The sequence below is a fragment of the Anas platyrhynchos genome, chromosome 3 (genome assembly GCF_047663525.1).
Source record: "Anas platyrhynchos isolate ZD024472 breed Pekin duck chromosome 3, IASCAAS_PekinDuck_T2T, whole genome shotgun sequence".
In the NCBI taxonomy this organism is placed as follows: domain Eukaryota; kingdom Metazoa; phylum Chordata; class Aves; order Anseriformes; family Anatidae; genus Anas; species Anas platyrhynchos.
In genome coordinates, this window is record NC_092589.1 from 121110881 (window position 1) to 121125066 (window position 14186).

At 62.4% G+C, this 14186-nt stretch overlaps 2 protein-coding genes across 14 annotated transcripts; one reads left to right on the forward strand and one right to left on the reverse strand.

Moving 5' to 3' along the window:
- Nucleotides 1–86: 86 nt before the first annotated feature.
- On the reverse strand, nt 87–4927 carry ZNF513 (zinc finger protein 513). 5 transcript variants are annotated; one of them, XM_038176379.2, is made up of 4 exons: nt 4767–4927; nt 4590–4691; nt 1514–2104; nt 87–1274 (listed from the first exon to the last, which is right to left on the reverse strand). In XM_038176379.2, the coding sequence occupies exons 1-4, from the start codon at nt 4804–4806 to the stop codon at nt 523–525; spliced, it is 1485 nt and encodes a 494-aa protein (XP_038032307.1). In that variant the 5' UTR covers nt 4807–4927; the 3' UTR covers nt 87–522. The 5 variants fall into 5 exon arrangements, with proteins under 5 accessions (XP_038032307.1, XP_038032306.1, XP_038032304.1 ...); XM_038176378.2 differs by having other exon boundaries at nt 1514–2107; XM_038176376.2 differs by having other exon boundaries at nt 4590–4915.
- Nucleotides 4928–4999: 72 nt separating this feature from the next.
- On the forward strand, nt 5000–11577 carry LOC101792819 (E3 ubiquitin-protein ligase RNF19B-like). 9 transcript variants are annotated; one of them, XM_072036711.1, is made up of 10 exons: nt 5000–5022; nt 5917–6005; nt 7116–7715; nt 8234–8424; nt 8745–8895; nt 9467–9629; nt 10052–10166; nt 10345–10482; nt 10808–11000; nt 11154–11577. In XM_072036711.1, exons 3-10 carry the CDS (start codon nt 7270–7272, stop codon nt 11311–11313), a joined length of 1557 nt encoding a protein of 518 aa, XP_071892812.1. In that variant the 5' UTR covers nt 5000–5022; nt 5917–6005; nt 7116–7269; the 3' UTR covers nt 11314–11577. The 9 variants fall into 9 exon arrangements, with proteins under 9 accessions (XP_071892812.1, XP_071892815.1, XP_038032308.2 ...); XM_072036714.1 differs by lacking the exon at nt 5000–5022 and adding an exon at nt 5023–5158 and having other exon boundaries at nt 11099–11577; XM_038176380.2 differs by lacking the exon at nt 5000–5022 and adding an exon at nt 5023–5158.
- The last annotated feature ends 2609 nt before the right edge of the window (nt 11578–14186 follow it).

The following is a 14186-nucleotide window of genomic DNA, read 5'->3' on the forward strand; positions in this document are numbered from 1 at the left end:
TGGCAGCTGGCCCTCCCCTCCCACCTCGGCAGCCCCCCGTCTGTTCTCTTCTCAAGCAGAACAAGGTCCCTATGGAGAATACCAGATAACAAAACCGACTGTTTAATGCTTTTATACACAATATAAATTACACTGACTGGCATGGCAACAGCCACAGAACCAGTCCTGTTCCCCCCTCCCCCCTTTCCCCGGGCTCTGGCAGAGGAAGGCTCTGACAGGCAGGAACAGGCAGGTGCCACTCCGCGCAGTGCCTGGGGGCACAGCACCGCCGCAGCTGGGGCAGGCACCCAAGCCCGGCAGAACCGCTGGTCGTGGCTTCGCCCTGCCCAGGAAGGTTAGGGCTGCAGGAGACCCTGGCACGGCTGCTGGCCCTGCTTAAGGCTGCCCTGAGCCCCAGCAGAGTTTGCTGCCCATCTCTCCCCCAGGGAGGGTAGGGGCCACAGACAGCAAGGGGCTGGGATGCCCCGTGACCCCCAGGGCCCAGCACGGGGCCAAGCCCCTGCAGCCGGGCTAAGTGCTGTCTCAGGGCAGGGCCGTGCCCACGGCAGGAGGTGCCAGGAGGGCTTTGGCATTGCGCGGGTTGACCCAGCTCTCAGCCGTGTGGCCGTGGATCTTCTGGTGACGCTTGTAGTTGTCCCAGTGGCCAGTGGTGTAGGAGCAGTCCCGGCACTGGAAGGGCTTCTCACCCGTGTGCCGCAGCATGTGTCGCTTCAGGTTCATGCTCTGGTTGCAGCTGTAGCTGCAGAGGCTGCACTGGAAGGGCTTGTCACCCGAGTGGATGCGCCCGTGGCGCTTGAGGTTGGCCAGGTTGCCGCAGGCGTAGTCGCAGAGCTGGCACTTGTAGGGCTTCTCGCCCGTGTGCACGCGCTGGTGCCGCTTCAGGTTGTCGAGGTGGGCGGAGGCATAGGGGCAGAGCGGGCAGGCAAACGGCTTCTCCCCGCTGTGCGTCTTCATGTGCCGTGCCAAGTGGTTGGGGTAGTGAGTGACAAAGGGGCAGAGGCTGCAGGCAAAGCCTTTGTCCCCAGTGCCTTTGCGGGGGCTGGAGCCCGGTTCAGTGCCCAGCACCGCCAGGCTGCAGCGGCCACAGACCTGCTCGGCCAGGCCCTCGTCCTGCGCGAACCCATCATCCAGCACCAGCCCGCACATGCGGCACGTGAAGGGAAAGAGCAGCTCGGGCAGCGCGGCCGACTCCTCGCCCCGCAGCCGAGCGCAGCCGGGCAGGAAGGGGCCGGTGCCGCTACCCATGTGCAGGTTCAGCTCCGGCAGCAGCGGCTCTGCAGGACAAACACAAGCAGGGCTGTCAGCAGGCGGCACAGTGCTGGCAGGGCTCAACTCTGCAAGGAGCCCCAGCTCCAAGGGTGACAATGCCCTGGCATGGGGCTGGCAGCACACGGCCCCTGGCCCAGCACAGGCTCTGTGCGCCTGAGGGCAAGCGCTGGGACTGGCGTAACAGAAGAGGGCAGGGTGTGCTCCCTGCCCATCCCCAGCAGTTCCCCCCCCGACCCCGCTTTACCTGGCTCCTTGTCCTGCTGGTGTGGCCCTTCACCTTCAGGCAGGCGGTGGCTGAGCATGTGCCGCTTCAGATTGCGGCTCTGGTTGCAGCGGTAGTCGCAGGCGGCACACTGGAAGGGCTTGTCCTGGCTGTGGACCCGCTCGTGGCGTTTGAGGTTGCCCAGGCTGCTGCAGGCAAAGCTGCAGCCCGTGCAGCGGTAGGGCTTCTCCCCCGTGTGTGTGCGCAGGTGGCGGGTCAGGTTCACCAGCTGGGCCGAGGCGTAGGCACACTGCGGGCATGCGAACGGCTTCTCCCCGTTGTGTGTCTTCATGTGGCGCTTGAGGTGGCTGGAGTAGTGGGAGGCGAAGGGGCAGAGCTGGCAGGAGTAGACAATGCGCTGGTTGCGGCTGCCCTCGGTGCCGGCACACTGCATGCAGCTCTGCCCCAGGCTGGCGGCCAGCTGCAGCCCGCACTGGCGGCAGGGCAGCGCCGCGGGGCCGGGCTCGCCGCCCTCCTCAGGGTCGCTCTCCACGCTCAGCTGCTGGTACCCAGAGGAGCAGTCGTCGTCGCTCAGCGTGTACGCTGGGATGGCGATCTTCCCCACCAGGGCCTCTGCTGAGAAGAGGGCGGGGATGGGATAGGATCAGGGGCCCGGCTGGCCCAGGCACAGCCCTGTTCTGGTGCCTCTGGTCTCAAGAGGGCTGCTTCTAGGAAGGGGACTGCAGCCAGGCGGGTGCCAGGTGGCTCTGCCCACCCTAGCGGCACCCAGGAGTCCATAAGAGCCCCAACGCTCAGGGCAAGTAGCCCCATAACCACAGCCTGCCCCAACGTCCTGCCCCGGGGCCTGTCCCAGTCCCTCAGAAAAGCCTGCCACCACCACACCATGGCTGGCCAGGTGCTGGTGAAAAGGTGTCAGGCACAGCACCACCCAGGAAGGATGGGCTGGCACCCAAAGCACTCGCTCAGGGCTACCCCTCAGCTGTGGTGCTGCCAAAGCCCCAGGGGGTCGCTGGTTCCACCTCCATGGCCAGCACCAGGCAGCAAAATGGATCTCCCCTGGCCCCGCTCAGTGCTGCTGCCCCACAGAGGTGGGAGGATGAATCAGTAGTGGGCTCTCAGAGAGCATTTCCACTTACCAGCTGGACAGGGATGTGTCCTCCCGCAGCTCACCGGGTAACCCCTGTGCCCCAGCAAGGGATGACAGCAGTGGAGCCACTGCCCTACAGCCCTCCAGATCTGGCCTGGACACACGGGGCCCTCAGATGTGTCCACAGGCTGGTACCCAAGGCAGAAGGGCAGGGACACGTGGCAAAGCCTTGCCACCATCAACCTCAAGCCATCTCCAGCTGTCCCTGTGCTGTGCCTGACCCACGGTCACTGTGAGACACTGCAGGACCCAGCAGCTGCCCTCTGCCATCCACATCGCTGCCACCCACCCAGCAGGGTCCAACTCCCAGGGCCCCTAGGCAAGGGGTGAGGCTGCTCCCAGGCCACAGGAAAGGGTGCGCTCCAGGCTCCCCAGTATTTCCCAGTCCCTGTTTCACAAGCACTGGAAGAGCTGACACCAGACCAGAGCGTTCTGCAGCTGCATTACTGTCAGGGGAATACCACGGGCCTGCCCGCAGCTCCGTGCTGAGGGGCTCCCTGCAAGCTCAGCGCGTGCAGCCCTGCAGAGCCTCGCTGTCCCTGGAGTACCGTTGCCCGAGCGAGGCTGTGCCAGCACTGCCCTGCTGCCACAACGCACCCACAGGGCTGAGGACGGCCAACGAAGGCTCTTCTGGCACCCCCAGCAGGCCTCTGGCTGCCTGGCACCGCTCCCCAGCTGGGGCTGGAGCAGGAGGGGGGGCTTTCCTGGTTGCAAAACTGCCGCAGCTTTACAAGCAGCAGCACAGGCAGTGTCCGGCACCGCTGAGACGGCTTTGTCCCAGCATGGGGCCGTGAGCATGCGCTGCGGGGAGGTGCAGCCCTCGGAGCAGAACCCATCTGCCAGGCAGCTGGGACCAAGCCTCAGCACGAGAGCCGGAGCTGCCGGTGCGGCCCAGCACAGCTCCCAGCGCGCAGAGCACAGCGTCCCACACCCAGAGCACAGCCCTCGGGGGAACAGGCAGGCAGGCAGGGGTAGAGGAAGCGGGCGGTTAATGCTGCTCTCCACTGAGCGCGTCCCCACGATATTCACTGCTCATCATCCGAGGGCAGCGAGCTGCTCTCACTGCTCCCTGTGAGGCACCACAGCGGGGCTGGATCAGTGTCACCTCCGGATCAGTGTCACCTCCTCTGCCCAGCTGCATCGCAGCCGACACCGACCTGGGTGCAGAGGCTGGGCTGATGCTGAGCAGCTGCAAAGGAGACGGGGGCAAAGCAGGGGGCAGCGGCAGGGATGTGGCGCTGCGGGGAGCAGAAGCTGAAGGAAGGACAGCCCGCGCCCCGTGCCCCACTCCCCGCCCCAAGCAGCTGTGGGGGGCGGTGGCGTCACCCCACGGCCACGTCTCGGGCAGGACCCAGGCAGGCAGCAGCCCCCGGCCTGGGGATGCCACAGCCCCGGGAGCAGAGCCCAGGGGAGCAGCCAGGGGGAGCCTCCCCGCTTCACGCGGCAGCCGCGGGCCCCACGGGTGCCCCCGAGGTGAACCGGGGCTCCCGGGGCTGGGCGGCGTTGCCCCTGGGGACCCCCGGCGGCGGCGGCAGAGCACGGCCGCGGCGGGGCAGCCGCCCGGGCCCGGCGTCCCCGCGGCCCTCCAGCCGGCCGTGGGGCGGGACCGGGAGCGGTAACGGGACGGAGCGTCCCCGCGGGGCCCAGCCCCCCCGCGCCGCGGGCGGCGCTCCCGGAGGTTCCCGGAGGTTCCCGGGGGGCCGCGGGGCGCGGAGCGGCGGCCGCTCGGGAGCGCGCCCGGGGAGCGCCGCCGCCGGATGGCGGCCGCCGTCGGGGGGACGCCGTCGGGGGCCGTTGCCACGAGCGACGGCGGCCGGGGCGCGGCGCCGCCCGCCCCGCCCCGCCCCGGGGACGCCGCCGGGAGCGCCGCGGCGGGGGAGCACCGGGGCCGGCGGGGGAGGGGCGGCGGCGGCGGCCGTCAGCGGGCCCGGTCGGGGCGGCGGCACGCACCTGGCGGTCCCTTCTCGCAGGCCAGGCCGCGGCCCAGCAGCAGGTCGCCGGGCAGCACCAGCGCCGCTCCCGCCGTCTCCTCGGGGCCGTCCTCGGCGTCCGCTGCAACACACCGAGCGCCGCGGGTCACCGCCGGGGCCCGGCCGCCGCCGCCCCCCGGCCCCGCCGCGCACTCACCCTTCACCGGCTGCGGGTGGCTCTGCTTGCGCCGGGGCATCGTGGCCGGCCCCGGCCCCGGCCCGGCCCCGCCGCCCGCCCGCCCGCGGCCCGCCAGCCGCCCCCGCCAGCCCGGGGCGGCCGCCGCCGCCCCGCCTCGACCGGCCACTTCCGCTTCCGGCCGCCGCGGGGCAGGGCCGGCACCGGAAGCGGCGCGGTGCCCCGGAAGCGCGCGCGGCGCCCCCGGAAGCGTGCGCCCGGTCCGCCGCCCCCCCCGGTCCGCCGCTGCTCCGCCGCCCCGCTGCCGGCACCGGGAGGGAGCGGGGGGAGGAGCGGGGGGGAGCGGGGGCCGCGCCTCCGGCATGCGGCGGGGGCGGCCCGGCCGGGCGCGGGCCGGGCGGCGGCGGAGGCAGGTGGGGGCCGGGGAGCGGGGGGCGCCCCGGGGGCAGCGCTGGGGCGGGGCGGGGCGGCGGGGACGGGGGGTCCAGGGCCGGAGGGGGGCTGGGGGGGGGCTCCGGGGGGCTCCCGCTGCTCCCGGCGCCGGGACCCGCCCGGCCGGGACAGGGCCGGGGCCGGAGCTCCTCGGGGCCGTGGCTCCGCCGTGGCCGTTGCCCTCCCGGTGTCGCCCCCAGGGCCGCAGCAGAGCCCCCTCCCTGCCGTGCCCCGCGGGGCCGCGGGTGGTGCTGCCTCTGGCAGCTGTTCCTGCCGGCACAGCCCCTGGTTCGCAGCCGCCCTTCCCAGCAAAGCTCCCGTTTGTGTGGCTCAGATCCCGCTGGAGGTCTGCAGGGACGTGGCCACTGAGCCATGGGGGGAGCCTGCTGGGTCCTGCTGCGACAGCTCCTGGTGCAGCCCTGTGGCACCTCTGCCCCCAGCAGGGCTCAGCCCCTCTCACGCTGTCACATTTCTCTCCCTGTGGTTGGGGTGTCCCTGCTCTGCACTTGGACGAACCTGTACTTATGTGCTCGTCCTTCTGACGTCCATGTCTCTGCAGCAGGCCCTGTCCCCAGCTGCAGGACTTGTTCTGCTTTCTCCATGGTTCAGTTAACGGAGCTGTGACACATCTGAGTGACCCTTGCTGTGTAAGCTGCTGCTGCGGCAGTAGGTACAGCAGTAGCAGACTGTACTCAGCAGTAGCTGAGGCTGTTCACGGACAACTTTTATTTATCTGCAGGTCCTGGAGGGAGTTGTGTGTGTTGGACTTTGTGGCTGTCTCAGGGAAGCTGTGGCCGTGCCATGTCAGCGATGAGTCCCCACTGACAGGTACCTCGGGGCCAGAGGCAGGGCTGGTTGGAGCCCTGGTGGTGCTTTGTTTGTCTTGTGCAGCCCCAGCGGTTCAGTCAGGATGTTCAGGTGCTGCTGTGGGAACGGCAGGCACGGGCTGTCCCCTCGTGGTCAGGCTGCGGTGGCTGCAGCTGCTGCTGCTCTGGTGCCAGCTCTGGCAGCTCTGCTGAGCAAAGCCCGTGGTGGTGGCAGCAGTCGTCCGAGATGCTGCCCTCCCTGCTGGCTGAGCACATCCCTCCCTGCTCTCTTCCTGCAGTACCTCTAAACTCTCTAACAACTTCAAAAATCAAACTGAAGTCAAGTTTCCATCGGGTCTCCAGTTAACAGCTGCCTAGAAAACACTTTGTTACCTGGGGTGCCGCAGTGCGGTGCCATGCATGTCCCCAGCAGAGCAGATGTAAACAGACTCCTCGCTCTTACCTGGGTCATCACTGACACCTGCCTCTCCCAGTGGCAGTGTTTTTGCTGATCTGTCTGTGCTGAAAGGGAAAAAAAGAAGAAAAAAAAAGGCAGAAGCTGCTAGAGGAGGAAGGATTCAGCAGTGCCATGGGGTTATAAAATACAGGGTGCAAATTCCTGGAGTGTAGAGAGCAAGGAGAGCAGTGGACTGACTGGTCCTGGTGTGTAGAGGGGTTATGCTGTGGCTCCAGACTAATGTGAACTCTAAGTAAGGGAAAACTGTGACAGATTTAGCTCATTTCTCCTGTCATCATCTCCTTGCTGGTCACTGAATGAACTGGCTCTTGGGTCCCTTGGCTCAGCTGCCCATTTTACAAACAGAAGGGGAGGCTGAGGTCTCTGCTGCAGGGCTTGTGCCAGGGCAATGCCCTGGGCCCACGAGGGACAAGTGGCTGGTTGTGGGCCAGCCTGGAGCCTGACAAATGCTGCGGATCCCTCAGCTTTTCCTGGAGCTGTTGCTATTTTTTTTTTTTACATGGTGCAGCCGTGTGGACAGCCCTAGGGCTGGCACAGTGGGGAGGGTGAAGCCACAGCTTGGTTTCTGTGCCTGAAGGGTATCGGGATCTGATGGGTGCTGAGGGTTCATTCCTGCATCCAGGGCCCCTGTGTTCACTCTCAGTTCCTTTGCAGGCTGACGGGCACGGGCTGCAGCTGGAGATGGTTAGGCCGTTGCCTGTGGGGATGCTGGCTCCAAGGCCCGGGTAGGACACAGCTTGGCCTGCCATGGGTGCTGTGCCGGGGTTGCCACCGCCCCGCTAGCCTGGCGGCAGCCTGACGTGCCACCATGGAGCGATCTGCGCGGGTGCCCCAGCCCCCCCACGTCCCGGACTTCTGTGGGCAGAAGCCGGAGGTCAGCGGGGAGATGTCACCAGAGCCAGAGCAAGAATCAGGGGACCCTGAGGAGACACACGTCGCGCTGCCCCTGGGCGAGGATGGGGAGCTGGTGGAGTGCCCCCTCTGCCTGCTGCCCCAGCCTCCTGAGGCCTTTCCCACCCTCGCCTCCTGTGCCCACCGCTCGTGCCAGGCGTGCCTGGAGCAGTACCTGCGCATCGCTGTCAGTGAGAGCCGCGTGCAGGTGGCCTGCCCGCATTGCCCCGCCGCGCTGCAGCCTGCCGATGTCCACCGCCTGCTGGCCGAGCCCGCCCTGCGTGACAAGTACGAGGAGTTCCTCCTGCGGCGGCTGCTGGTGGCCGACCCTGGCACCCGCTGGTGTCCTGCGCCAGACTGCAGGTGACTGCTGGCCCCTCGCGTGGAGCTGGGAGCAGGGCACGGTGTGGGTCCCCCGTTCCCACGCTGGTGGAGGCGATGGGCTTTCCTGGCTGGGAGTTGGCGTGCAGCACCTTGTGCCTGTGTTCTGTGAGCCTTTCACAGGCTCAGTCCCGTTGTGACATGATTCCGTGCAGTGTTGGGTCTATTCTGAGAGATGTTCTGGTCCTGACTGTGGCCGTGTAGCCTGTGCAGCTGATTGTTAGGACTGGAGTGCTTGGCCACGTTGGGCCTGTCTGTGAGGCCCTAGGAGAATTCTGTGGATGCAAGGCAGGGAAGGCTTTGCTGCAGTCATTTTGCTGATGAGAGTGGCACATAGCTCTCGAATGCAGGCTGCTGCTCTGACACAGCACAGATCTGGGACCTGCCAGCACACAGCCTGTCAGTTCTGGGGAGGGGAATGACTGTGTGCTGTGCTGGGATGTGGCAGGGGGCCTGTGCACACTGCTGGTCCCCCCACGCTGACTGTCTTCTCCCTACAGCTACGCTGTCATCGCCTATGGCTGTGCCGAGTGTCCTCGCCTCACCTGTGGGCGTGAGGGATGTGGCACCGAGTTCTGCTACCACTGCCGTCAGCCCTGGCACCCTGATGGGCCCTGTGCACCGGCACTGCTGACCTCCAGCCTGGCCAGCCCCTCGGCACAGCTTGTTCACCCAGAGGAGTCAGCCAACGGTGAGACCCTGGTCTGGGATGGGAGCAGGCAGTGCAGGGATATGGCACGCCTGAGCAGTGTAACTGGGTGCTCTGCTGCCTTCCTGCCCCTGGGGATCCTGGAGCTGTGACCCAGTGTTTCCCACCAGCTGCCTCTGCATGGAGGTGTAGCTTCTGTGCCAGCTGCTTGAGCTGGGGATGGGAAGGACCCAGCTATGCTGGCAGTGCCTGGCTCCCCCAGACACCCATGGGACGGGCTGCAGTCCTAGGACAGGGGGTGGGGGAGAGCGGCACTGTCCTGCTCCCGCCGCATTCCAGCCCATCTCCCTTCCCCCTGCCAGTTGAGGCTGAGGACATCAAAGTCTGTCCCCGCTGCAGTGCTTTCATCATGAAGATCAATGATGGGAGCTGCAACCGCATGAACTGCACGGTGTGTGGCTGCCTCTTCTGCTGGCTCTGCCTGCAGGAGATCTCTGACGTGCACTTCCTGAGGTCAGTGCAGGGCTGTGGTGCACTGGGAGCCGTGGGATGTGCTGGGGGACTGGTGTGAGGGTGCTGCCAGGAGCTGAGGGGGGGCCTGAGGAGATGGCAGTGGGCTGAGCTGGGGGGTCTGCTGCCAGGCTCACAGGGGTGCTATGATGCCAGGCTGGGGAGCTGCCAGGAGCTGTGGGGCTGGGCTGGAGAGAAGGGGGGGGCAGTGAGGTTCTGCAGAGAGCCACAGCCATGTGCTGCCAGGTGTGGGGCTGGTGGGTTGTAGCACTGATGGGGGGAGCAGCAGTGTCACAGAATTATAGGGGCTGGAAAGGACCTCAAGACGTCATCGGGTCCAATCCCCAATGCTGTCCATGTCCAATGTGTCCATGCTGCTGGGTCTGGCAGAGCTGTGGGCCTGGGGCTGGCTGTCAGCACCCCACATGCAGGTGTTCCTGGTGGCAGCGGGAGTAGGGTGTGGGAACGTGGCTTTCTGCTGCCCTGGAGGGTCACAGGTCTAGGGCCAGGCTGTGCTGGCATCTGTCTGCCTCTGTGTAGGAACCATTGGCCCAATCCCACTCTGTCCTCACAGCCCCTCTGGATGCACCTTCTGGGGGAAAAGGCCGTGGTCACGAACCCGGAAGATCCTGTGGCAGCTGGGCATGGTGCTGGGGGCACCGATGGTGATCTCCATCGTCGCTGGCATTGCTGTGCCTGTCATTACCATCGGGCTCCCCATCTACATGGGTAGGAAGGTACTGGCCCTGGGGTTCCCATGGTCCTGCTCTCTGCTGAGCCTGGCAGCCCATGGCCAGAGGCCTGGACAGATTCACAGTGCTCAGCACTGCCCACTGCGTGTCCCCATGCCACAATTTTTTCCCCACAGCCCCTCACTGTGGGTAACCTATCTGCTGTCCACCCCAACACCCCTTGCGAGGGAGGGTGTTCTCTACGTGGGGAGGTGGGGGCATGAACAGAGGTCTGTGTGGGCCAGGGTGTTGTCTGAGGACACCTGAGCTGTGCTGGCAGTGCTGTCATGGCTGTCCCTCTCTGGGGAGACGAGGGGTGGTCTGGGCAGTGGTGGCTGGAGCTCTGCTGGGGTGAGGAAGAGCAGGGACAGGGCCTGGGGACTGTGTGTCTCTGCAGAGCCCCTTCAGCTGCCTCGCTTCTCCTCAAGGTGCTGGGCCAGAGCCGGAGGAGCAGCTTGTCAGGGTGCCAGCAGTGCTTCTCTGTCACCAGCAGTGTCCTCCTCTCTCTGTTTGTGTCCCCCATCATCACAGCTGTCACAGTGGGTAAGTGTACCAGGACAGCGCTGGGGGCACTGCCCACGTGCTGGAGAGCGTGGGACCAGTGCATAGGGCCATCGCAGTGGAGCATCTCGGGGGGTGTCTGATGCACAGGGCTCCTTGGGGGGAAGGACAGCTAGGGCTGCTGCTGAGGGCTAGGCAGTAGCTACGTGTCTGCCCGCAGGCATTGGCGTGCCCCTGATGCTCACCTACGTCTACGGGGTGGTGGTGCTGTCACTGTGTCGGAGCCGCAGCGGGTGTGGGGGTGGCCGTGACCAGCCTGGGGACCTTGGTGTGGTGGAACTGGAGAACCTGACCAAGTGTGAGTCCTGCACTGCCAGCTGTCCCCCTGGCCTGTGCTCTCCATGGTGGTGTGTGTGTGTGTGTGGGGGGGGGGGGTGGCACACAGGCCGTAGTCCTGTCTTGTGGCTCTGCAGCTGTGACAGCTCCAGGGCCAGGGCTCCCTGGGGACTTGTGTCTGTTTTGCCCTGAGTGGCTGGGAGGCTGCAGACTGGTTTTGTGGGGGACAGTGAGTGCTGTCCAAAGCATTTTGGGATCAGTTCATGTGCCTGTCTGCCAGGAGCCTGCTCCTGATGGTGCATGGTCCTTGTGGACACAGCGTTTAACCCCATCTCTCCTTCTGCTAGTGAATGAGCTGTGGTCAGTGCTGCCCAGCCCCAAGGGGGTCGAGGATGGCGTCCCAGACACAACCACCTCCTTTCCCAGCAGCAGACATAGCCCACACCACAGGGCCGTATGGAAGGAGCAGGACAGCCAGTCAGCCAGCACAGTGGCCCTCGCAGGGAGCATGCTAAGTGAGGGCCAGGACGTGTCCTACAGGTGAGCAGTTGCTATGCTGAAGGGGACTGTGTGTGTGGGGGGGGAATACTGACAAGTCCTTTGCTAACAGCCTTCCCCGTTCTTACTGTACTGGACAGGGACTCTGCAACGCTCCCCCGCTGGGCTGCTGCCCTAATCTGTGTTTGTCTGCAGGGAAGGCATCAACATCGAGGTAGAGGTGGCGATTGAAACGGTGCCACATCCTGCCCGAGAGCAGAGCCTATGCAGTGCACTGTCAGGCCAGAGTCTCTCTGGAGACTCCCTGGGAGGAACTAGCGACAGGTACAGTGTCACAGGCATCCCAGCGGAGTGAAGGTGACCGTGCAGCAGTGAGCTGGAAGATTCTTGAGACAGAGCACCCACCTCATTGACACAAAGATCCATACCCTGTGGCAGACTTCTATGCCCTCTGCATTGCATCACCAACCCCATGAACTGGGTGCTCTCCATCCCCAGGCTGGGCAGGCACTCACCGTGCACTCGGCCCTGCCTGCTCCATGTATCCACCCCATTGCACCTCTACCCTGAAGGCAGGCTAAAGCACCATCACTGCTGAAATAAAACTACTCTCCAAACATCATAGGCTCCTGTTCAGGTTCCTTTCTGGTCCCCAGCACAGTTGGGTTTTTTTCATGTCCTGCACCAACTTCCCAACACATCCTATAATAAATCCTGTGCACTCCCCATCTTCTCTTTCCCTGCATGTATCCCCTACAACGAGGCAACCCCTCCCCTGTGCTCTCAAGATGATCCCAAGAGCACTTTACAATTCATGGTGATGGATTTCATGCCTGGACCAGGCTGATTATTCTCCTGGGACAGCCCTGGGAAGGGCCTGGGTAAGGGCTGTGGTTTCCCCCATCTGCTATTGTACTTCTATGTCCTGGATTTTTGGAGATGGGCCTCTGATGGGCTGGTATTTCTCTTCTGATGGACCTGGGGTAGGTGGGTTAGGTTATTAATCAAGTTACTCCTGCCATCGTTTCTGTGTGCCTTTGTCCACGCAGATGAGCTTCTTACCTAACCTAGTATCCTAGGCTTCCCGGTCTCTTCAGTAATTGAGCCAGACCTTTCCAGGATCTGGCCCAGCCCACATCAAAACCTGGCTCTCAAAACCCTTAGTCTGCCCACCAGCAAACGCAGCTTGATGTTCATGAGCCATCACACATTGCCACACGCATCCCTGCTCAGTATTCATGTGCTCTGACCTCTCCCTTTTTGCTGGCACTCAGACCCACCCACAAGAAAGAGACCACTCAGTAAAATAGCTAGAAAAGATCACTTTGTGTTGTGTGTAAACAACTATCCCCTTTTATGCCCTTTTCCCACACTTGTTACACCCGAACCCTCTTCCTTCTCCCAAACATGCTGTAGCAGTCCTGCCTGCCCCACATGCCCCCATCCCCAGCATCCCATGCCCTGTAGGCGGCAACCCTCCTGTTGATGCTGGGGAGAGCTGCCTCTCAACCCCTGTGGACCTTGACTCTGCTGAGGTGACCAGGACCCCTCAGCACTGCTTCTTGTCTTGTTTGCATTCATGGAGATGAGCTATTACCACATAACATAATGGTCAGTCTTAGCAAAACTCCTGATTTTACCCTTTTAACGGAGTCACCAGGTTAATAAAAATAACTGTATATACAAAGGCCTTTGATATGGCACGACATACCACAAAGCATTTTGATTAAAAGTTTGCAAGACGAAACATCAACAGAGCACACAGCAAATGGTCTAAAACCAGTTACATCTCAGTTCAAATTACTAATGTGAGATCATTGCTAATCAGAATCATTTTAGAACCAGTCTCTGTGGGGTCCCCTATGTCTTATATTAAAAACTCTCTTTAATGACCTGGGAGAACATTGAAAACCAAGCCCTCCAGAGACCGATTCCTCTCAGCAAGAACAAGACAGTCTGCCACCAACCAGGTCCAGTCAAAGTGGTATTTACTCCACTGAGCAAACCTGCGCCTCTGGGCTCAGCCTCCCAGCAGGTATTTACCCTTCTGCATGAGGCTCTACAGCATCACTACTGTCACCATCCTAAAAAGAATGTGTGGAAACTAGAGGGACATCAGAAACAACAAATGCTGTTGGGACTGTAGAAATTGTTTCTGTTACTATTCAACCTGTGACAATTCAAAATTTGGAGGTAGTGTGGCAAGCTGCACATTCATAGCACAGAGGAAGCACCAAGTACTGGCTGCCCCTTAACCACAGAAATCCTATCTAGCAGCAAATGAAAGATGCCCTGAAAAGAAGCCACCATTGCAAAGGAAGAATATCCTCTCCTTTGGTGCTTTGCTTGCACAGCAACATTCTTGGGGACCATACCACTTCATCCAGAAAGTTTATTTCTGAGCGCACAGTGAGGTTACGCAGCAAGTCTAACTGCAGAGCCTGTGCACTTGTGGCACTGAATTCACAATCCTGAAAAGGGCTGCAGGAGCCCAGCTTTGATGATATAGGGTCCAAAACTGTTCAGCTCTGGGCACATCATGACTGGAGAGATACTTAACAGAGGGTCTTAAGCTCAGGACCACCTGGGAAGGGGCTTATGTTGTCACAAAAGATGGTGTAAGATATACCTGTACGGGCTGGTGAAGCATGGGCTGACTGAATTGTAGAACACAAGTCTGAGACAACAGGCCAGGACCAGGAGGGTAAAGTTCACCTTCAAGAGGGAAGGCTTACAGTGAAAGGCATTGCAAAGGGCACATCCCTATGACACTGGAACCCTGGTGCATCTGGATGATGTTACGGCAGGTGACCTAGCCAACATTCACACTTGGACTTGCTCACCAATCAGGTGGAAGGTGAAGGGTACAGCAGCAGGGAACAACAGCTGACCTTTCCATCAGTGGTTTACAGCCAAAGGACTTCACCTCTGCAGGAGCAGTTGTGGTATTGACACAAGCCATACAAGCTTTGTATCACCCAGCACACCAGCAGGCAGGAGTTGCCTTGTCATACCTTGAAGAGAACATGTAGCTAGATGGGGTGCATTACTCTGCATGTAGGCTAGTTAGTTCAGGAAGGTGACTGGTAGGCACTATTCAGCAGACAGAAACCATCTCCAGAAACTTGTCTCCTGTCCTGTGCGCAACAGACTGTCCTCAGTTGAGCCATCTCAGGCTAAGTGGATAGGCAGCAGGTGCTTGGGCTCTGCAACCGCACAGTAGAAGCC

What these genes read in the sequence shown, in the direction of transcription:
- ZNF513 (XM_038176375.2), bottom strand. Translation starts at nt 4,806, where the DNA reads ATGCCCCGGCGCAAGCAGAGCCACCCGCAGCCGGTGAAGGGTGAGTGC. An exon ending in CTGCGAGAAGGGACCGCCAG is followed by an intron (nt 2,108 to 4,589) that starts GTGCGTGCCGCC and finishes CCCTCTTCTCAG; the next exon opens with CAGAGGCCCTGGTGGGGAAG. An exon ending in CCAGCAGGACAAGGAGCCAG is followed by an intron (nt 1,275 to 1,513) that starts GTAAAGCGGGGT and finishes TTTGTCCTGCAG; the next exon opens with AGCCGCTGCTGCCGGAGCTG.
- LOC101792819 (XM_072036711.1), top strand. Translation starts at nt 7,270, where the DNA reads ATGGAGCGATCTGCGCGGGTGCCCCAGCCCCCCCACGTCCCGGACTTC. An exon ending in CATCACAGCTGTCACAGTGG is followed by an intron (nt 10,167 to 10,344) that starts GTAAGTGTACCA and finishes GTCTGCCCGCAG; the next exon opens with GCATTGGCGTGCCCCTGATG. An exon ending in GGCCAGGACGTGTCCTACAG is followed by an intron (nt 11,001 to 11,153) that starts GTGAGCAGTTGC and finishes GTTTGTCTGCAG; the next exon opens with GGAAGGCATCAACATCGAGG.